General features: G+C 31.8%; 1 protein-coding gene across 1 annotated transcript; it reads left to right on the top strand.

Moving 5' to 3' along the window:
- Positions 1–695: 695 nt before the first annotated feature.
- Positions 696–23,556, top strand: LOC135951024 (piggyBac transposable element-derived protein 4-like). The gene is made up of 2 exons (XM_065500578.1): positions 696–706; positions 22,302–23,556. The coding sequence occupies exons 1-2, from the start codon at positions 696–698 to the stop codon at positions 23,554–23,556; spliced, it is 1,266 nt and encodes a 421-aa protein (XP_065356650.1).
- The last annotated feature ends 212 nt before the right edge of the window (positions 23,557–23,768 follow it).

Below are 23,768 nucleotides of genomic sequence, written 5' to 3'. Positions count from 1 at the left end.
CTAATAAAACTTTTTGAACTATTTTGATTGTTTTATCATAAAATAACACTTTTTTTTTGTTTAAACTATCATAATATATTAGGACCCTATGACAATATAATTTAATAGCAGACAGTTTGAATATCCCAAATGTTTGTATTTACTTTTGACAAAATAAAATACTGTTAATAAACATTGTAATCCAACAACATGGACAGTTGCAATTTTGGGAGACATTTGAAATAGCATCTGCCATTAGCTTCATATCGTATTAACTGCATATTTTGAGATGATTGCAAGGAATAAAAACAATGCTTGTAGCTTTCTCATTTTGTGTTGAAATCTCTTTTAAGAGTTTTGGATGAAATAAAAACTGTATTTGAATACGAAATATATTTGGGTTTAATGAGATTTGTGAAAATATTGGATTGTAAATATATTTTGAATTAGTTTAATATTTTGTAATCAAGCGCCGTAGGCGAAAAATTGTGTAAAAAATTAAAAGTCGCTCGAAATTGAGAGAAAAATAGAACAATATCTTTTAACTTACTAATATAAGTTCATAAATTTTACGGAATGAAGATCTTATTAAGCTCATTGCAGAGGTATCGCCTCATAATATTCCTGCAAAATCTTCCCATTCGTCCCTAATTATATTCAGAGCCTTTAACTCCTTATACAATTCATTTTTCGTTCTTGTGGTTGTGTTCAACATAATGCTTGGCAAGTAAGCAGTTACAAGCTGTTAGCACACTTACTTTTGCCTTGCAAGTTTTATTCCTGTACTCTTATTTACTTGTACTATTGTATACTGATTTCCAAATTCCAAAATTAATTTTTATTCTTTACAACTTTCTTTACACTGATATCACATTTTTTTTTGTGAATGATAAATACAAGTTGTTAGTATATCGGAACATAATTTACAGATTAATTTACGTTTTCTTTATAAATTAAAAAATGAAATTATCCCCAAAATTTATAATGGGGACTTATTTCATAATGATGTTTTGGGGTATTATTTCATATGAAATAATCCCCCAATTAGAAAAATGAAATAATACCCCAAAAAATTAAATAACTCCCCAAAAATCGCTGTTGTTGCTCTCTGTACTAATTTTTGGGGGGTTATTTCATTTTATTTTTGGGGGATTATCTCGTGGGGGGTTATTTCATGCCGCCAATTATATTAAGAGCCTTTAACTCCTATTACAATTCTTCTTCGTTCTTGTGGTTGTGCTCAACATAATTGCAAGTAAGCAGTTATCAGCTATTAGCACACTTACTCTTGTCTTGCAAGTTTTATTCCTGTATTTACTTGTACTATTGAATACCAACTTTTTGACATTCTGAACTAAAAAAAGTCAATCTGAACCCAGTTTCAATTTCAAAATTAATTTTTATTCTTTACAACTTTCTTTGCACTGCGAAAATATCACGATCTTAACTCTGCGAAATTATCACTTCAACTGATATCACAATTTTTTTTTGTGAATGGTGAATACAAGTTATTAATATATCGGGACATAATTTACATATTTTTCGTTTTCTTTATAAATTAAAAAATGAAATTATCCCCCAAAATTTATATTGGGGACTTATTTCATATTGATTTTTTGAGGTATTATTTCATATGAAATAATTCCCCAATTAAAAAAATTAAATAATACCCCAAAAAATGAAATAACACACAAAAAATCGTTGTTCTTGCTCTCTGTACTAACTTTTGGGGAGTTATTTCATTTTATTTTTGGGGGATTATTTCGTGGGGTGTTATTTCATGCCACCATTTTCTTTATGGCACAAATGATCCAAGAGATAGAGCATGTGGATGCTCTGGAATTTTAATTAAAACCCGTATCAAACACCATTCAATGTGTGATATTTGTGAAGATTATCTTCAAGCTACGACAATCTGTATGGATGATTGCTACAGAAACCTATTAATTTCGTCGATATAATCACCTCCAAGATTTACGATTACTGAAAACAAATATGAACATTTTTACGAATCACTAGGACCCCGATTCCTGCCAGCTGGCGATTATAATGCTAAGCATACTCACTGGGGATCAAGACTTGTAACCCCGAAAGGTCGCGCTTTGTTTAATACAATTTCTAAATTGAATTTGAATGTGCTGTCGAGCGGAGAACCAACATACTGGCCTACTGACACAAGCAAAATACCCGATGTCATTGATTTTGCAGTTACAAAAAATTTACCAATGGAACTAATTCAGGTTAAATCTTCATTAGAATTATCCTCGGATCATTCACCCACCTTCGTTACTCTACGATACTGAAAAAGGAAACCTGTTTGTTATTTGTATTTTATTTATTTATTATTTTCAACAACCTAGCTTATTGGTCATAATCGGTTATAAATTTCTACTTAATAATATTGTTTGTTAGTCACCTAAAGAATGTATTTTCCCCAAACGAGTCAAACGACATAATAGTGTTACCACCTACTTTACCCAATATTACTGCAGCTGAACCACTTCGTTTTGAGATTTCAGAGATTAACAAGGCTATTGTTGATTTAAACTCCAAAAAATCACATGGTATTGATAAAATCAGTAACAAGATGCTCCTCGAACTACCCCAAATTGCATTAAGAATAATTATATTTATTTTTAATGCTATATTACGCCTTGAATATTATCCACCAGAATGGAAGGTTTCTTTAGTTACAATGATACTTAAGCCGGGAAAAGATCACACTAAAGTAGAATCATATAGATCCATATCAAAGCTATTCGAAAAACTCTTAATGCACAAGTTAAAGCCGATAGTGAATCATTTTGATTATATTCCAACTCATCAATTCGGATTTCGAGAAAAACATAACACCATAGAACAAACTCACAGGTTGGTAGAAATCATATCCAAGACATTTGAAGAAAAAAAATATTGCTCTGCACTCTTCATCGACGTTTCGCAAGCCTTCGACAAAGTATGGCATGAAGGATTATCGATAAAAATAAAACAATATTTACCAGTAAACACACATAAGCTTCTAGAAAGTTATTTAAGTCATCGAAAGTTCGTTCTTAAAGAGGGAGACTTCATAAGTTCACCACAGCCTATTGAAGCAGGCGTACCCCAAGAAAGTATACTGGGTCCCTTCCTATATTTGCTATATACTTGTGATATGCCTACAAACAGTCGAACCCACATATCAACATTTGCTGATGACACAGCTATACTAGCCATTCATGAAAACCCCCAAGAAGCATCTGTACTCTTACTCGACATAGAAATGTGGTTAAAACCATAAGCTCGGTACTCTGTTCAAAATTTCGTACGAAATGCTGTCAAACTACATACATATAAAATGTTTGGAATGAAATATATGCGAAATAATTTCGCAAAAGTTGTACTCTGTTTTTATTGTAGAAAACATGTGAAATACATCTGGCAACCTTATTTTTCCACACGAAATAACATACGCAGCACTTCTTTCGCACGAAATTAAAAGCAACAACGAGCTGTCAAGCTGCATATAAAATTTTTCGCATGAAAAAACCATGATTTTTCGCAAATATGAACAGAGTACTAGGCTATAGCTGTTAAATAATGATTACTAATCATAATAATTAGTAATTAAATTACTTTTTTTCGAAAGGTGAAGTAATTATTAAATTACGATTATATTCAGATTCGTATGATTACTAATTGATTACGATTACAAATAATCAAAAAATAATCCGACTATTTTCAAAGATTACTTTTGATTATTTTCCAAAAATGTTGCATATCACGAATTCCACAGAAAAGTAATCCGTATGGGTAAAAAATCAAATTGTAAAGAGAGAAGAGAAATTATGTTAAATATAATCTGTAGATTTACAACATCATTTGCAAAGTTGAATTTTTAAATATAACGGGTTTTTTTCCTTCGTTTTCCGTTACTTTTGTGAGTGAATAAGTTGGGCTAAAGTTTCGCAGTTTTTTTAGCATAATTTGCAGTATGTGCATGCGTTCGTTATTACAGAAAGTGAAAAAAAACTTTTTGCTAAAAATTTGTTTATAAATTGCTTATAAATAAAAATTCCAAGATAAATGAAGTTTAATAGAATAAGAAATAATGTAACATGTGCGTTACGAAATCGATATATGTTTCAATACAGTCTCTGATATTAGAATTTCTTTCCCGGAAAATAGTATTATGTGTGGGTTTTGAGATGGTAAACCCGATTAAAAACATTTTGATATTATATATCCATTAAAAAAAATTCACGCGTTTCGCACATGTTACACTTTTTATACCCTACACCAACACAGTGGGGAGGGTATTATGCGTTTGTGCAGATGTTTGTAACGCCCAAAAATATTAGTCTAACACCCACCTTAAAGTATACCGATCGATTTAGAATCACTTTCTGAGTAGATTAAACGATGTCCGTCCGTCCGTCTGGTTGGCTGGCTGTCCATGTAAACCTTGTGCGCAGAGTACAGGTCGCAATTTTGAAGATATTTCGATCAAATTTGGTACATATTACTTTTTCGGTCCAAGGACCAAGCCTATTGAAACTGGCTGAAATCCGTCCATTATTTCACCTAGCCCCCATACAAATGTCCCCTCGAAATTGGACTTTATCGGTAATAAATGCTTAATTTATCTATGTATCTACACAAATTTCGCTCCAAATAAGTTTTATATATACAAAATTCATGTCACCAAATTTTGTTACGATCGGTCCATAATTAGTCATAGCTCCCATATAGACCCGCTTCCGAAAATCACTTTAATGTGCATAAATCACTTAAAAATGTTGGTATACACACAAAATTCAACATAAATAACTTTCATATAGACATAAATCACACGACCTAATTTTATGGTGATCGGTCCATAATTGATCATAGCTCCCATATAAGGCCCCTTCGAAAAATCACTCAAAAATATAAATTATTGATATTTTAAAAGAAAAATATTTTTACTCATTTACTTGGTGTAGGGTATTATATGGTCGGGCTTGACCGACCATACTTTCTTACTTGTTTTTCTTCAATACATACTACTTGTTGTGTCTGGACACAAAATTAGACTCAGTCAATTGCAATTTTGAAGATATTTTGATAAAATTTGGTACATACAATTTGTTCGCCCCAAAGACGAAGCCTATTGAAACTGGCTGAAATCGGTCCATTTTTTCACCTAGCCCCCATACAAATGTCCTCCGAAATTGGACTTTATCGATCATAAATATTTAATTTATGTAGGTATCTACACGAATTTCACTCCAAATAAGTTTTATATATACAAAAATCATGTCACCAACTTTTATGATGATCGGTCCATAATTAGTCATAGCTCCCATATAAGGCCTGCTTCCAAAAATCACTTCAACGAGCACAAATCTCTTAAAAATGTTGGAATACACATAAAATTCAACAGGAATAATTTCCATATAGACATAAATCACACGCCTTATTTTAATGATGATCGGTCCATAATTAGTCATAGCTCTCATATAAGGCCCACTTCCGAAAATCACTTCAACGAGTATAAATCTCTTAAAAATGTTGGAATACACATACAATTCAACAGGAATAACTTTCATATAGACGTAAATCACATGACCTAATTTCATGGTGATCGGTCCATAATTGGTCATAGCTCCCATATAAGGCCCTCTTCCGAAAATCATTCACGAAAATAAATGATTGAAATTTTAAAATAAAAATTATTTTGCTCATTTACTTAGTCTAGGATAGCTACTTATAGCTGTAAAAAAATATGAAAATTCTATCTGAAGTAATTTCGCAGAAATTTTTGATTGAAACTGACAATAAATTTTAAAGAGATAAATTTTGTAACGCGTGCGTACGATACATTTTGTTTTATACCAACGAAACTAGAAAACCGATTAATAAATCCATTACACATTTTGGAAAGAGTATAAAATTGAATAATAAAAATGACAAATCTGCTTTAAAAAAAAATATTTTCTTAACAAAATCACTTTCAATTATTCGCACGCTGTAACAGTGCATGACATGGAATTCATGATATGGAAATGAGTTATATCATAAAATTTTAATATATATTCGCGATTAATGAATTTTCCTGATATGAGCCTTATACATAATTATGAACCAATAGTCACAAAATCAAGGAGTATAATTTCTGTCTACTTGAAACTAATTTCTGTGGATTTTTTTTTATCGATATTAATGTTTATATGCTTTAATATATTTCTGGTTTGTGTGACTTATATGGGTGCTATGACCTATTTTGATTCGATTGTCATAAAATATTTTAACGTGATGTCTATGTATTTTAATCGAATTTCATCTGTACAATACAACATGAGTATTCTAGATATTACGCAAGTGGAACATGATTACTAAGTATTTGAGGGCTAATTTTGTAGAATTTCATTTAAACAATGCTATTATCAAGAGTGTACCATATATGGGAGTTATGGAATTATGGACCGATATTTAAAATGCTTGTAGTATGATTCTTGAATACAAATTACAGATCGGTGTAAAATTTTGATTCAGTACATATTTTTTTTGGATATTTGTGTAGGTTAATGTAGTTCTTATATGGAGGCTATGACCAATTATGGGCCGATCATCAAAAATTTGGTACAGCGATTTTATATATATTGTTACGTTTTAACCTTTTCAAAACGTTTGGTTTATTTCCTTTAAATAAACCGGAAACTTTTGATTGCAAATAAAAGCCGTTTAGTAGTTTAAAAATTGTAACAACTCTTTATTTATTCAAAATGTACAACAACCACAGAATTAAATAGCCACTCAATGTTTTTTATACACGTTTATAAATTCTCAGAAATACAGACACAATTTATAATGTACACGAATTTACTTGAAAAACACACTTTAAGGCACTAAGTTGATGTTTATTCGAAAAGCGTCTCACACTGGTGCAAGGGCGGCATTAATTAATTTGTTTCATGTCTTCTGATCTACCTGATTTTTTCACAGTTTATAATAAACAATCTAATTATCATGTGCCAAAAATATTAGGCTTATATCTTTATTACTTTTTTGTCCACAGACATTCAAAATTGACCTAAGTGAATGCGTTTGAAATGACCGTATTATACATATATGCTACCTTTTATCGCTTCATGCTGTTAAAATATTCTTGTAATGACACTATAATGATTTTTTTTACAGAATTGGATGTATTAATGATATATATGCAAATAAAAAAAATTTTGAAAATTAAAAAAAAAAACATTTTTTACTACTATAAATTGTCCAAAAATATTTATTTTCTCCAACTTCTATGGATTATACCTATTGATCTCCAACGACCTCTAGCCCGAGACTTATATCGAATTAAAGCCTGAAGTCTCAGCTAACGATTTATTAAAAATTCAGCTGCCCGTTTTTGCCCCTAAGCAATTCCGGTACAAAAAACAAAAAAAAAGTTAGGAAAAATTTGCTTCACAAGCATGTTATTGCGCATGCAATAACAGCTTTTTTTAAAAAAATAATTCGGTATATCGGGAACTATTGGAGATATTATTACGAAATTTCACATGGTTGGAGCTGAGGTGTTTTCGAGTTGATTCGTAGTTGTTCAACTTCCTACGGGTAATGGGGGCCAGTACGTGGCCCCTCAAATTTGGTCACCTCGGGTCTCAAATTTTTAAAAAAATCGCCAAAAATCCATTTATGATCCGAATAAGCTGAAATTTAAAATATAAATAGTACTTGAGAAGATCTACTAAAAATACGCTTAGATTTGTAGGTTATCTATATTAGTTGAAGGGATATTTAGGTTTATTGATTTATTTTTTTTTAATTTTGCTCGATCTTGTTTTGGTTTTTTAGATATGGCGGGCCAAGGGAGGGTCGAAATTTTTTTTAACAGCATCAGCCATATTGGCGATAAAATTCTAAATAAAATAAAAACAACTTGGAGGCAGTTATGTCATCCCTATAAAAAGTTACATGCATCCAAAGTTAGTAAATGTGAAAACTAAAAAAAAAATTATAAAATAGTGATTTTCCATGAAGAAAAATATAAAATTTGAATTATTGTAAAATTTAAACGGTTAAAGATATCATAACAAAATTTGGAACTGATATAGACTCAAATGTCCTTAAAGCAATGGCATTATAATTTTTGACATTTTTTATTTTCAAATACCGAAATTCCTGAAACGGGGAAAATGTGTTCCAAAAACTCAGTTTTTTTTTAGAAAACTGCCTACTGTGACGTTATTTACCGTGTGATAGTAAAAAAAACTTTGCAAGTATTTAAGAAACATATAGGGCTATACAAATAGGGGGCTATTTCGAGGATCGATGCTTTGCCTTTTTAAAATTTTTTACTCAAACCAAATTTTTTTTTTTAAATTGGCCAAGTTTGGATAGTTCTAGGGAGTGTTATGTCCGTTTAAGTGAGCCAAATTTTAGTTTACACGCTTTTCCATTAAGTTCTCTTTCCGGATCATAAACAAATTGTATATAGTTCCGAAGAAAATTTTTTTCTACAAAAGAAAAAATATAGGCACTTTTTTGGTAAAAAAAACGTAAAAAATGCGGACTTTTTACATGTTCCAAATTTGGATGAGTGTAAGTTTTTATAGGGACGCCATGACTCTTAGCAAGTTGTTTGTATTTAATTTAGAATTTAATCGCCAATATAGCTGATTTTGTAAAAAAAAAAATTCGACCTTCCGTTGGCCCGCCATAACTAAAAAACCAAAAAAAAATCGAGCAAAATTAAAAAAAACAAATCAATAAACCTAAATATCTCTTCAACTAATAGAGATAAGCTACATGTGTAAGCATATTTTTAGTAGAACTTCTCGAGGACTATTTATATTTTAAATTTCAGCTCATTCGGATCATAAATGGATTTTTGGCGATTTTTTTAAAAATTTAAGACCAGAGGTGACCAAATTTGAGGGGCCACGTACTGGCCCCCATTACCCCTAGGAAGCTGAACAACTGCAAATCAACTCGAAAACACCTCAGCTTCAATCATGTGAAATTTCGTAATAATATCTCTAATAGTTCCCGAGATACCGAATTATTGCCAAAAAAATACGTTTCTGAACCACTGTGCGTCTCTGATAAACTCACTCACGACTGCAACCTCTGCCACTATTTATAACACTGCATTACCATCTAGAAAGCTCTTTAACTGTCAAAGTTCGAATATTCTAGATCATACGCCATCTGTGGTGTACTTTCTACAATGTTCTTTAACTGAATATTCGAATACAGCGTTGCCAACTTACGATCAAATCAACTGAAAGCTTTTATTTAACAATGCCCACAGATATGTTACAGTCTGCCATTACAGCATTGTTATTTGAAAGCATTATGCTACTTTTAAATCAGCCCTGAAAATCGTTATATTTGAATTCAAGTACAATTTCGTAACAATATTGACATTTTTTGTCTCTAATTTCAACATGTTAACTATATTTTTAAGAAATTTATGCATGTTTAGGTGATTTTCAGAAATTAACTTTTTATGGTCAAATATGGGCCGAATTACGAAAAATTTGGTATTGTGCAATTTTGTAGGCATTTATAGACCATAGAACCATATTTCGGGAAGAAATTAGTATGGGGCTATGAGAAATCATGTAGCGATTCTTATAATTTTCAGCCGAGTTACTCCTTTTATCATAAAAGTAATAACGAAAAATATGTGAAAATTATAATTTGTTTTTTTAGATTGCATCACATTTTATTTATTTATTTATTTATTATTTATTAGCTTATAATATAAAATTATAAGATAAATATAAGAGCAATGACTTCTAAGGCCTTCTGCTCAATATATGTTAAATTTAAATGATTTTAAATAATTACAGATATTTATTAGTTAATACATTTATATACAATTTATATACAGTTATAAGTATGCTTTCAGAAAATTAATAATTTTTTTAATATTATCAGATGAAGGGTTATTATATTATATTTCTTATATTGGTGAATCGAGTGCAGTGTTGTAGAATGTGTGAAGGATTTAAAATAGGAGATGGGCAATTACAATTTTGAAGGGTAGGGAGATTCATCAGATGACCATGTGTTAATTTAGAATGTCCGAGCCGTAGGCGTTCAAATTTTATTATATCCGTTCTATTAAAATTAACTGACAAGTTACGTAAAAAGGAGCGTACATCGGTCATTTCATGATTCAAATTTCTATACCAAAATGAGGTGGTGCCAATTAGGTTATCTCTGTATTCTTTAATGAGTCTTGGAAGAATAAAGCTTTCCCAGTCTTTGTAATTATAATTTGGTAATGTAATTAGAGGAGATGTAGAAGCAGATTTGGCGACTTTGTCCGCAAATTCATTCCCCTTTATACAACAATGTCCAGGTAACCAAACTAATTTTATATCAGGCTGTCTTTGAATCAAAATATTCCTTATTTCAGATATGTAATGGTCGATAGTAGTGTTGAAAGAGAATCGGAGCATATTGCGAATTTTCCTTTATTACGCCAAACATATTTAATAGCCTCGTAAACCGCTATCAGTTCTGCAGAGTATATTGTAGTGAATATGGGCAGAATGGCAAATTTAATTATGCAGTTTTCTGTAGTTATACTAAAGGATGTAAAATCCGTCGGTAAATATAAATGTATAGCCGTGGAGATTATTTCTAAGTTCATTAAATATGTAGACTTTGGTACTGACTCGGACTACAGGTTAATTTTAAATAGAAGTGTAAAGATGTATTAATAGTATTACTATCCAGATGCCATGGTGGATGAGGTTTGGTGGGAGTTCTGACTATGTCAATCTGAATATAGCGGATGGAATTCTAGGTACTTTCTTCGATGTTTTGCATTTTCTAACTATCTGCAATATGGGTGTGCCAGAGCTAAAGGAAATTGATTTTAATAGTTAACAATTTGGTCTGAGCTTCGATAGATAAAATGTTAGTTTCAAAGAGCATATTGTTAATAGGAGTTGAACGAAAGGCTCCCAGTGAAAATCTTACTGCTGCATTGACTACTGTCCTAGTTTTCCTTAAAACAGTTTTGGGAGAATGGCCATAAATTGATAGTGCGTAATTAATTTTCGATAAAATTATTGACCTTACGGTCGATATAAGTGTATACGTGTTACAATTTAATTTAGGATTAGACAAACATTTTATAATTTTAAGCCGACTGGATAAGGAAGTCGCTATATATTTGATGTGGTCATCCCAACGGTAGGATGAGTTTATATGTATACCAAGTATTCTCATAGAATTAACTTTAGTTAAGTGTGTAGGAGTAGATATTATCGTACACTTGCAATTTTTCTTGCGACATACATATATGTATATATTTAGATTTGGAAATAGATAGAATAGCCCCAGAATAAGAGGACCAATCGTTTATGTCTTGAAATAATCGGCTAAGGTTAAGATTACTTGGTTTTTCCTTTTGTCAGATCTAATGATCATATTAAAATCTTCTGCGTACGCAATGAAGTCAATTTCCTTATAAAAGGAAATAATTGTACATAATTTGTTGTAGGCAATCAGAAAGATCATGACAGAGATGGGAGAACCCTGAGGGATACCATTATATAGTGAATGAGGAGAGGAGTAGCAATTACCAATTCGTACTGAACATTTTCTATTGATCATGAAATTTCTAATATAATTTATAACGTTGGAGCCAATTTTCCAGGAATTAAGTTGGTCGACAACGGCATGAATGCCTATTCTATCGAAAGCACTTTCGAAGTCTAGCGATAAAACCGAAATATGTTTGCGAAACGATAGGGAGTTTGATATTTGGTAGTCAATATATAAAAGAGGGTCCATAGTAGATCTACCTTTTCTATCAAGGAGTTTTTTTGTTTGTAAAAACCACCACAATCTATTGGCTACTATTCTATCCAGTATTTTTGAGATGCAAGAGTTTAGGGAGATCGGCCTGTAGGAATTAACAAGGGTCTTATCAGACCCTTTTTTATATATTGGAATTACAATGCTATTCTTGTACTGTTGAGGTATATAAGAAGTAAAAATCGTGTTGTACAGATTCAATAGTCTTTGTTTCATAATGCGGGGAAGATTCTTAATCATATGATATGTTATTACCCTTTAGTCTTCCCAAAACCGACGTAAATTCAAACATTCGATCAGATGTTGGGTTACCAAAATTAGTAAAATTCAGTGCTCTGGTTTTATGTGTACCAAAATGCTGGGAAAATTTCGCGTCTGATGAATTTTCGGACCAAAAGGCCGCAAATTCCTGTGTTATATCCAATTTATCTGTTAGTCTAGTATTAGGGTTATCACGTTTTGAGATGCCTTGAAGCCAGTGAAATTTCTAATATTGGACCAGATCTTAGCTATTGGTGTGGATGGGTTTATAGAGGATCCAAGTTGATTTATGGATTTAGATTTTGCCAACTAAATTTCCCTTTTAAATTGGGCTCTGCTTTTCTTAAAATTAATTAGGTTAGAAAGACACATGTCGCTTTTGTATAAATTCCAAGCTCTGTTTTTTTGGCATTTTAGGTTTTGAAGTGTATTATTCCACCAAGGGACCTTCCTATGGGACTTACTTTTGGTTTGGGGTATGGCTATATTAGCAGATTGAATGATGATTTTGGAAATGTTTGCAGCTTCTTAATTGACATTCTCACTTATTTGGCGATTGGATTCAAATTCTAAACATTTTTGTTCAAATAAATCCCAATTTGCTAAATCAGTTATAAATTTAGGGACGTGATTGATGGTGGTTGTACGTGCATCATTGAAAAGGGTGATAATAATCGGGTAGTGGTCACTACCATGTAAATTATTTAAAATTTGCCATTCAGAGTGTAGTGCAATTGAAGGACTGCAGAAAGTTAAATCTATGTATGAGAAGGTTCCGTGAGTGATGAAGTGTGTGGGTGAATTATCATTAAGGGTAACATATGTTGAATCATTAATAAAACTGGCTAATAATCTTCCTTTTCTGTTATCAACAGGTGAGCCCCAGCTGGCATGCCAGCTATTAAAATCTCCCGTGATAATATTAGGATATGTTGATTCTCTAAATATATTTTCAAGTGTGTCTCTTGAAATTTGTTGGTCCGGTCTAACGTAAGAAGAATAAACGTTAAATTTGAATTTAGAAACCACCTCTATACAAGTAGTAGGGATGCCAAACGGGACTGGGTTTTACAAATCCCGGGATTCGGGATTTTAGAAATGTAAATCCCGGGATCCCGGGATTTTTCGGGATCCCGGGATTTTTCGGGTTTTCGGGCTTTTTCGGGACTTCGGGATTTTACTTAAACGTCAAAATCATCAAATTCAACAATAAAAACAATTAATTTCATTAATATATTTAAGTAAAAATATAACAAATCAAAAACTAATGCATTAAATTAAAATAAATGGTCCATGATTTCCGCTAGCTCCATACAATTGTCCCCCGGAGTACTGTTTGAGCAGTCATAAATATCTTGATTATGCGGCAATCCTTATAAAATTTTGCACAAAATAAGTTATAAGTACTCTGAAATTATACTGTAGAATACTGCGGAAATCGGGCTGCATTTGCCCCTAGGCCCCTTCAGAAAATAACTTGAACATAAATTTCGTAAAAGTGTAAATTGTGTAAAAGCCTGTCAATGCAATGGAGACGTGCTGCTCCCTGATTCAAATGAAAAAATCTGGCTGCGTTTGGATTTGAAGCGAGATTAGTATTATAAATATGCTGAAATTTAGCTTTCTAAGTATTTTTGGTGCTTCAAAAATCTTCCTAAAATATCAAAAATCTCATAATATTTCGGGATTTGTTAATCCCGAAAAATCCCGGGATTCTTTTTCACAAATCCCGGGATTCGGGAAATCCCGATCCCGAAAAATCCCGGGATTTTCGGGATTTCGGGATTGGCATCCCTAACAAGTAGTGTCTAATTCTATATCCGGCCCTAAGTCTATTTGTCTGTGTTGTAGGGAGTTATGTACCAGCAAGGCCACACCACCATATCTTGTAGACGATGTATTTTTTGAATACATTGTATAGTTAATCGGTATGCACAAATTGATAGAATCATGTATATGAGTTTCTTGAATACATAAAATCTTTGGTGAATATGTTTTCAAAAGAATTTGTAGCTCGTTATAATTGTTCTTAAAGCCGTTCATATTCCATTGTAGAATTTTCAAGGTCATTCAGTCATATAGAGTCTTATATTGGTTATAATTTCCAATATATTATTGTTAGTATAAATATAATTTTGTTTTTTCTGTTGTAATGGTATTTTTGTAATGAGCCACAATGTAAGATAGATTATAAAATAATTAAAGAAAGCGTATGTATTTTCGATTATGGTTTAACATTCGCTTTACCAAAGGTTTTTTTATGTACATGGTTTACCAATACCCACCCGGGTGACACTACACTTTTATAAATATATGTGACGAATGAAATTTTAAAAAATTTAAAAAACCTTATAAAAAGTTTAAAATGTTTCTATTAAATTCTATAGAACCTTAAAATTTGTTGAGTGAGTATAAATTTCATTTAAATCGAAACAAAATTAAAAAAAAATATTAAACCAATAAAAACGATGTGGTCCCCCGGGTGGGTATTGGTAAAGCGAAGGTTAAGCATAACAATGTACAATTTAAAGGTATAAATATTAATAAATGGATAACAATAGTAAAAATATATAACAATAATGAATATGCATGCATAATAATAAAATAACATATAATAATGTGGTTATTAAATGTATATAATAATAATAAATGCGAATGTGTGTAGATAGAGAATGTATAACAATGTAAATGAAAAAAAAACAAGTAAGAGTGCTATATTCGGCTATGCCGAATCTTATATACCCTTCACCTTTGTTGTGGATGCATTATTATTTTTTATAATTAGTATATATGTATGTATGTACATTGCCCACTTTCAGCGTACAGCATCCTAAATTTATCAAGAACACAAAAAACAACAACAACGCCAAACGAAACAAAACACCAAAAGAAAAAACAAAATACGCAAGCCAATGAAACCAACACACGTCCAAACATACGTTTAATTGTATAAAAAACAACAACGCCAAAAGAAACAAAACACACATACGATTTGTTGCTTTTTTGTCAAAAAAACCAACACACAACCAAACAAACGTTTAGTTGTATAAAAAACAACAACAACACCAAAAGAAACAAAACACACAAAAAAACAAAATACGCAAAGCATGCACAACCAAGCATACGTTTTGTTGCTTTTTTGTAAAAAAAACCAACACACAACCAAACAAACGTTTAGTTGTATAAAAAACAACAACAATGCCAAAAGAAACAAAACACAAAAAAAAACAAAATACACAAAACTTGCACATCCACACATACGTTTTGTTGTTTTTTTGTCAAAGCATGCAATACATTGTGTTTTTTGATGAAATTTTCAGAGGTTGTCTCGGATTTTTGCTCATATCTCCGTTATTTATGGACGGATTTTGCTGATTTTAAATAGCAAAATTCTCGAAAGTATGTCTGACAGAATTGTTGAAGATTTGGATCCCGGAGATATCTGGGGCCTTCAGAAAATTGATTTCAACAGACAGACAGACAGACAGACGGACAGACAGACAGACAGACAGACAGACAGACGGACATGGCTTAATCGACTCCGCTATCTATAAGGATCCAGAATATATATACTTTATAGGGTCGGAAATGAAAAATGTAGAAATTACAAACGGAATGACAAACTTATATATACCCTTCTCACGAAGCTGAAGGGTATAAAAAGGGAATTCCGTTTTAAATGATGAGTAGGTTTTGTAATATTTAAATAAATTTTTTTGTCCGCTTTGAATCAAGCAATTCTTCTAGTTGTTTTTTCTCTGATGGTTTGGTGTTATTGTTGTTTATTACAATTGAAGAGTATGTTGTGGTGGAGTTGTTGTGACGTTGTTGGTATGTTTTTATTGCTTATTTTTTGTATAGTTACTATAGCTTGTATTTCTTTGTCTGCTTTTACACAGGGCAATTTTTCTTGCGCAAGTCTAGAGTTTATAGGAGAGAGAGACAAGAAGAAAGAAGAGGGGTACACACTTGCTTGTACTGGCAAGTCTCTTCAAATTTCTTTTGTTTTCTCATTTTCAATATGGCGTCTATTAGGTTTTGCCATACAAAATTGCTCACAGACTTGCTGTGTGTAAACAGACGAAAGCAGACTTTCTCTCTGGGAAATACTGGGCAAGTTCGGCTTACAGATGGATGGTTACAACTTTCGTAATTTAGATTTTTACAATTAGTGCATTGGGGTGGTAAAGTGCATTTTTCTTTTAATTCTGGATTAAGATGATATGCTTGTGCGCAATTATAGCAAATGTCGTCATTTTTGCATACTTTAGAAATATGACCATATTGAAAGCACTTATTGCATTTGAGTGGAATGTAGGGTCGTATTTTAAGTTTCTCATATCCCACAAATACGTCAGAAGGTAGAGTAGTTGCTGCAAATGTGATTATTACGAGACCAGTCTCTTGTAAATCGTCATCCACCTTTTTCATTATTTTTTTAACAGGACAAACGTTTTGCGATTTTAATTCGGATAAAATTATTTCTTCGGCGATATCACGTAGATCATTCGAGTATACCACTGCTCTTGCGAAGTTAAGTGTAGGGTGTTCTTTAAGTTCGCCTTGAATTTCAGTTGATAAAGAGGTTAGTTGTATAAGTTTACTAGCTTGTGTGTAGTTCTTTGTTTTGATCAAGAGAGTCTTCACTTTTAACCAGGGTTCAGAAGAATTCATGAATGAACACTTAAATTTATGCATCCATAATAAATTGTCATGAATGAAATTTGCAAATGTTTTACGTTCCTATTTGAAAATGAGTAGCTAAGAATTTTTTGACTTTTTAGCATACATAAATAAATACACATTCAATTAATCGGGTTTCTGGTTTAATTTAAAATTATCCGATTAACCGAATAATTTCTATTTTAATTTTAAATTGAAAATACAACAACAACTTCGTTATTTCTACGTAGTAAAATAAAAAAAATTTAAAGATTTTATAAACTATTTTTTTAATGAGGTGAAACAAATTAGGTAAAATTATAAAAAATAAATTTTCAGACAAAGTTTGAAGAATCTCGCAATTTTAGTTATCCAGATATTCAAAATTTACTATGTATGTACTTTGAATGGAAAGTTTCACACCCACTGTTCCGATCTAGACCATTTTAGCTAAACTCTGTACAGTGATAAGAATTTGATTCATACAAAGATTAAATACATTACAATTATAGTACTCCATATATTCGAAATTAACTATATACTTTGTATGGGAGGTGTCACTCCCACTAATTCAATCCCGACCATTTTACAGCCAAACTATGTAAAATGATAAGTGAGCTATCGGACAAAGTTTGAGGAATCTCGCAATTATAGTTCTGAAAATATTTATTTTCCTTTGTGTGGTAGGTGACTTAAACCTTGTTCCGATTCTTCCCAATTTGGTTAAACATCATGTCGTGATATGAAATTGATTCATATAAAGTTTGAAGAATTTCACAATTATAGTACTCCAGTTATTTGAAAATAACTATTTACTTTAAAAAATTCAGTCTCGCCCATTTTCAGCCAATCTCCGTATAGTGACAAGAATTTGATTCATACAAAGTTTAAATACTTTACAATTATAGTACTCCAGATATTCGAAATTAACTATTTACTTTGTATGAGAGATGCCACGCCCACTAACACAATAGCATTTTCATCCAAAAGATGTAGAATAGTAAGGGTGATATTAGGGCAAAATTTTAAGACTTCCACAATTATAGTTCTCCAGATATTCGAAAATTACTATTTACTCCTGTATAAAGTTCGAAGACTTTCACAGTAATAGTTCTCCAGATTTTACACAATTAAAATTAATGTGTTATTGTTGATTTTAATAAATAAAATAGGATAATCTGCTTCAAAATAACACTTTTTGTCAGAACTTGAAAAGCGACCTAATGAAGGTTGTATGCCTAGGTGAGGACATGCTAAAACCGTTTTCATAGATTTTGAACACCCTCAAAATTTTGAGTTATTTTGAAACAAGTGTAAGAACTTTTCTTTATACATTGATATAAATTTGTATAAGCTTTCATATCAAAATAAGCAATGAAAAGCGACTCAAATCAAAAAAGATCGTAACAAAAACAATACTTATAACTTACAAATGTATCAATAAATGCATGTCATTTCTTCTTTCCCAACACGTTAAAAAAATAAAAATTGAACAAAAACTGACTGAGTTACAGATCGATAAGTTGAAAAACATCACTGTAAACGGTTTTTTCAGAATAACTTCTGAATTTGAAGGTGTTTCAACTAAAGTATAATATTTTTAGTTGTCAGGCACAACTTGTGCATGTGTTTATGTTATAACGGTTTACTTTAATGATCTATTTTGTGTTATATTTATTAAATTGTGTAGGTACCTAAATAATATTTAGTAAATATAAAAAAAACTTCAAAATTAATTGAGTAGGTTCATACAATTATTTTTTCAAATATTTCCACAAATATGTATGCATGAGGACTGTTTTAACACACAATTGTGTTTTATTCGACTGTGTCAATTCATACATATTCACCATGAACACATCAAATTTTTCTACAACTTGACGAAAAATTTTTTTTTTTTAAATAAACATATTTTCTCACATTTATATCATTATAATTTTATTATTATAAAATATTCGGACCAAATTTCGTATTTTTAGTTCCATTAGTTTCGGTCATATCATGTTATTAACAGCGGATGTTCGCTGAGGTGGGTCAACGTATTTCCACATATCTTTGTCCATATATGTTTTACCGATTTTTCCAAACATTTTTCAGAAACTAGAAACATTAATAATAAATTTCATACCCTTAGAGGTCTATCGCACTTAAAATTCAGTTGATGAAAAAAATTCAAGTATTTGTCTTAAATTGGTGGCCACCACTGTATGTAAAAAAATTTGATATGTTATTTTCAATATCAAAATTTAAGAGTTCATAATTAAGTTTTGTTATTAGTATATTAGAAAGTGACTTTTTGGATAGTTTTGATCTTAATTTTGTTAATATTGTAGTTAACCATTTCATGTACTGCAAGCAAGTGGTTCTTAAATAAAAAATATGGAACATTTGAAATAAAAACAAGTGAGCTATATTCGGCTGTGCCGAATCTTATATACTCTTCACCAAATTATACTTAAAAATATTTTTTCTTTAAATATTTTTATTTAAAAAAAATTAATTCTTTTTTAAATTGTTTTTAAATTTTTTTTCCAATATTGTTTTTTAAAAAAATTCTTTCCAATTTCTTTAATTTTTAAAATTTTTTTTTTTTTCAAAAAACAATTTATGACCAAAAAAATTTTTTTTGGTGAAAAAAAAATTCCGATTTTGACCCATTGTAGGTCCAACTTACTATAGCCTTATATACATCGTTGCAATGGACTTTGAAATATCTATCATTAGATATCCATATTGTCTATAGTAATGACTTAGTAATCTGCACTGACCTCAATAAATCATACCACAACAATGCAAAACAAAATTAAACGCATTCTTATTTTCTTCATATATGCAGCTTAAAATAAAAACATTTTTTGCTTTTGATTTTTGAATGTTAGTGCCAAGGCGTATTTAACAAGGTGACAGCAGTGGCGAATTGAAATAAATACAGGCGAATTCACTTATTTTTTATATATAGAGTTTGACATACGGGCGTACGGGCGAATATTTTTTATATATGAAGTTTGACATTTGTGCGTGCTATTTCTATAATCAGCTGTGCTGCCGATGGCACTTTATTAAATGCACCTTGGTTAGCGCCAAGGCGAATTCATATATTAGCCCAGCTGATCATCAGCTGTTTTATCCAAACTGTCAAAATTTGTGTTTGTGTTGGTGCGCGCCATATACATGTGTGTGTTTGTATTTGTGTGTTTTTAATGCGTCCACTTTTTTCTGTTGTTTTATATTCAATTTCTTATGTTTCTCCATGAGTTTGAACTTATCATCGAACATTTTAACATCCTCCACATGAAATGAAGCAATAAATATACATATTACACTAGCTTGTTGTTAAATTCCACCAAGGCGTATTAACAAGGTGAGTGCGTCCCGGTAACAAATACAACAATGCAAAAACAACAGGCAATTTGTTTTTATTAAAATGTACGGTAAATGTCAAAATCAAGGCGAATTAAAATATTACTATGTTATTTACAATAACAAATGTAAACATAAACAAAGTTTGACATATAGTGTACATAAAACCACAGCGAATTAAGAAACAGCTGATTTTATGCACTCACCTTATTAATACGCCTTGAAATCCACTTTAATATTGAATTCGCCTTACTTGTGTTTTTTGACAGATTGGGTAAAAAGCAAAACAAAATCTATGTTGTTTTTGTATTGTTGTAATTGTTGTAGGGACGAGTACACCTTATATGAATTCGCCTTGGTTAGTGCAAAGTAAAACCCAAGGCGTATTTAACAAGGTGACAGCAGTGGCGAATTGAAATAAATACAGGCGAATTCACTTATTTTTTATATATAGAGTTTGACATACGGGCGTACGGGCGAATATTTTTTATATATGTAGTTTGACATTTGTGCGAGCTATTTCTATAATCAGCTGTGCTGCCGATGGCACCTTATTAAATGCACCTTGGTAAAACCTAACATTAAAAAATCCAAAAAACAAAGTAAAGAATGTTTCTCTTATTTTCTCAATTTTGCAAGAAAAAAACATTACAAATCCTATATTACATCAATGAATCAGTGATGGGATTTGAACATTTATATTTAGTGCCAAATTGATGTAAAAATTGTGCCAAAATGGGTGCAATAGTGCCAATAAACCGAATTTGTATCCCTTTTTAACATAATTTTTTATACAATTGGTTAAAAAGTAATGGTAATTCAATCGAATCATACTACGTCATTTGCTATTAGGCTCTTTGAATTCGTATTTGCAAATGGCATAATGTGATTATGATGGCCTCAGGCAGGGTTATGACTAGAAGATTGGAGACTAAATTAAGTTTAATCTTCGGATGGTTTGGGTTCCTCAAGATAAATATTATAATTTTTATCAAAATGTATCTGGTCGGATTGATACATTTTCGGAGCCTTTCATTCAATTAGTTTAAGATAACTTTAGCAAATTTTACTATGAATAAATTACGAAACGTTCTTAAGAAGAAATTTATAACCGGTTATGGCCAATAAGGCTAGGTTGTTGAAAATAAATTAAAAAACGTGTGGTGAAAAAAGCCCCCAAGAGAAATCCAAATTCGACATCACCACCACAGATATCGTCTTCGGACAATGAATCAATGAATGGCCCATAATCATAGGCAAACATAAAATATATTTTAAGAGAATTAACCTTCGCTTTACCAAGACCACTTCGTTTTTATTGGTTTAATTTTTTTTTAATTTTGTTTCGATTTAAATGAAATTTATACTCACTGAATAAATTTTAGAGTTCTATAGAATTTAAACTATTAAAAGGTTTTTTCGATTTTCTAAAATTTCGTTCGTCGCATATATTTATAGAAGTGCAGTACCACCCGGTTAAAGTATACTTCTGACATTGTAGTCGACACTAAATATAAAACTAGCTGAAGTTGTTTTTAACTCGGTTAACAAGAGCATCAGCTGTTTTTCGCCAAGCAAAAATGTTTAAGTTAAAAGACATTGGGAAAGATTTTGCAATTATTTAACTGTTATCAATAAAATTAGAACCATAATATCGGAAATATGATATTAATCTTATATTTTCCATTTTTTCAGCACAAACTGCTTTTTTCTTTAGATTCCGCGGTTACTTCTATTGTTTACCTTTTTTAATGTTTGACTATGATTATGGGAAATAAAATTGGAAATATTCTTAATCATTTCTACATTATTTTGTTTATATATATAAGTTTTCCATTTTAACCGTTCGATTCATAACCAGCAAAACTCCTTTAATTTCATAACCAGGTACACGGGTACCCGAAGTAGGTTGTTTTGCGTTTATTGAAATAAAATAATATTTTCCTGTAAATATTTTTGTTGTTGATTATATTTTGCGTTCTCAACTGTACAAATTTGACATTTGGAAAAAAACTGGTTTCTGTTCGTATATAAGTACCTAAAGCGACACAAGTAGGCAGAAACTGGTTTTATGTAAGGGTTGTTTATTTGCTTATTTTCGGTACCTACTTGCTTAATTGCTTTTGAATTAGATAGCAGATGTTCATTTGTGTCGTAAAATGGAAATATTTCATTTGCTTCGTCATTCTGTGTTGAATATTTGAACAGTGAAGTTGGTGAAAAATCAGCCGCAACGACCGATATTTGTCTACAAGGGAATACTGGAATTTGAGTGATGAAGCAAGAAACAAATATATTCAAAGTATATTTGAGGAAGCGACTCAAGATGAGGACCTTGAAGTGGACCCTGTGGAAGACCAAAATGAAGAAAATGTGTCCTATACTGGCGAAGTTTCGGAATCAGAGAATGAAGATGTGAATGTTGACAACGCAAACGAAATTGCAGCTGCTATTGACGCACCACAGGAAATTTTCTTTGATGACGAAAGTGAAGATGATGATATGCAAGAAGATGCACCAACAACAAACCCAGCAGACTACATGACTGCACGTGACGGCACACAATGGCAGCGAACACCACGTAGTTGCCAACAAGTGAGAAGCCACAATATATTCAGAGACCGCTGTGGTCCAGCGCGGATTACTGAAAATATGACGCCTTTGCAGTGTTTCAAATCATACCTCACAGTGGAAATGGTGGATATAATAGTGCGCCACACAAATAGAAAAGCGCATGCCACATATAATGCGTACAATGAAGCGAATCCCAATAGACGTCAGTTGAAGTGGAAAGACACGACAATCAACGAAATTTATGCGTTCATTGGAATGAACTTGATGGCTGGCACAAATCATTCTAATGACGAAAACGCAAGAGATTTGTGGACGTCACAGGCTCACCCAATATTCCGCGCCACCATGGGAATAAACAGGTTTTTCGATTTGCTGCGTTTTATGCGGTTTGACGACCCCAGAACACGGGTAGAGCGGCAGCATCAAGACAAAGCGGCGCCAATTCGCGATATTTGGATAATGATCAATGCAAATCTTGCCAGATATTATGTGCCATCAGAATATTTGGCCATTGATGAACAATTATATCCATACCGTGGTAGAACCAAATTCACACAATATATACCCTCGAAGCCAGCAAAATATGGTATAAAAGTATGGTGGATTTGCGATGCCAAAAAATCATATCCACTTCATGGCCAAATATATACTGGCAAACAAGAAACTGGTCGTGAAGTTGGTGTTGGCGAAAGAGTGGTGAGAGATTTAGTTGGGCCATACTACGGTAGCGGACGAAATATCACCATGGATAATTTTTTTACGACGCTGCCGTTGGCTAGGCAACTAAAAGTAGAAAAGCTCAGCATTGTGGGTACACTCCGCCGCAACAAAGCTTACATCCCTGCGGAGATGAAAGAAGACAAAAAAAAGACGTTGGTTCAAGTTTATTTGGCTTCCACGACAACGTAACACTGCTCTCATATAAGCAGCGGAAGTCCAACTCGGTCATCCTTCTTTCTAGTATGCATGATGATGCACAAATTGACGAGAATGGGAAACCAGAAATTATCAATTTTTATAACCAAACAAGAGGTGGGGTGGACGTTATGGACCAAACGCTCCAAGAATACACGACCCAGCGACAAACAAGAAGATGGCCGATGGCATTTTTCTATAACATA

The sequence above is a fragment of the Calliphora vicina genome, chromosome 1 (genome assembly GCF_958450345.1).
Source record: "Calliphora vicina chromosome 1, idCalVici1.1, whole genome shotgun sequence".
Classification (NCBI taxonomy): domain Eukaryota; kingdom Metazoa; phylum Arthropoda; class Insecta; order Diptera; family Calliphoridae; genus Calliphora; species Calliphora vicina.
This window is presented reverse-complemented; position numbering and strand designations above follow the sequence as displayed.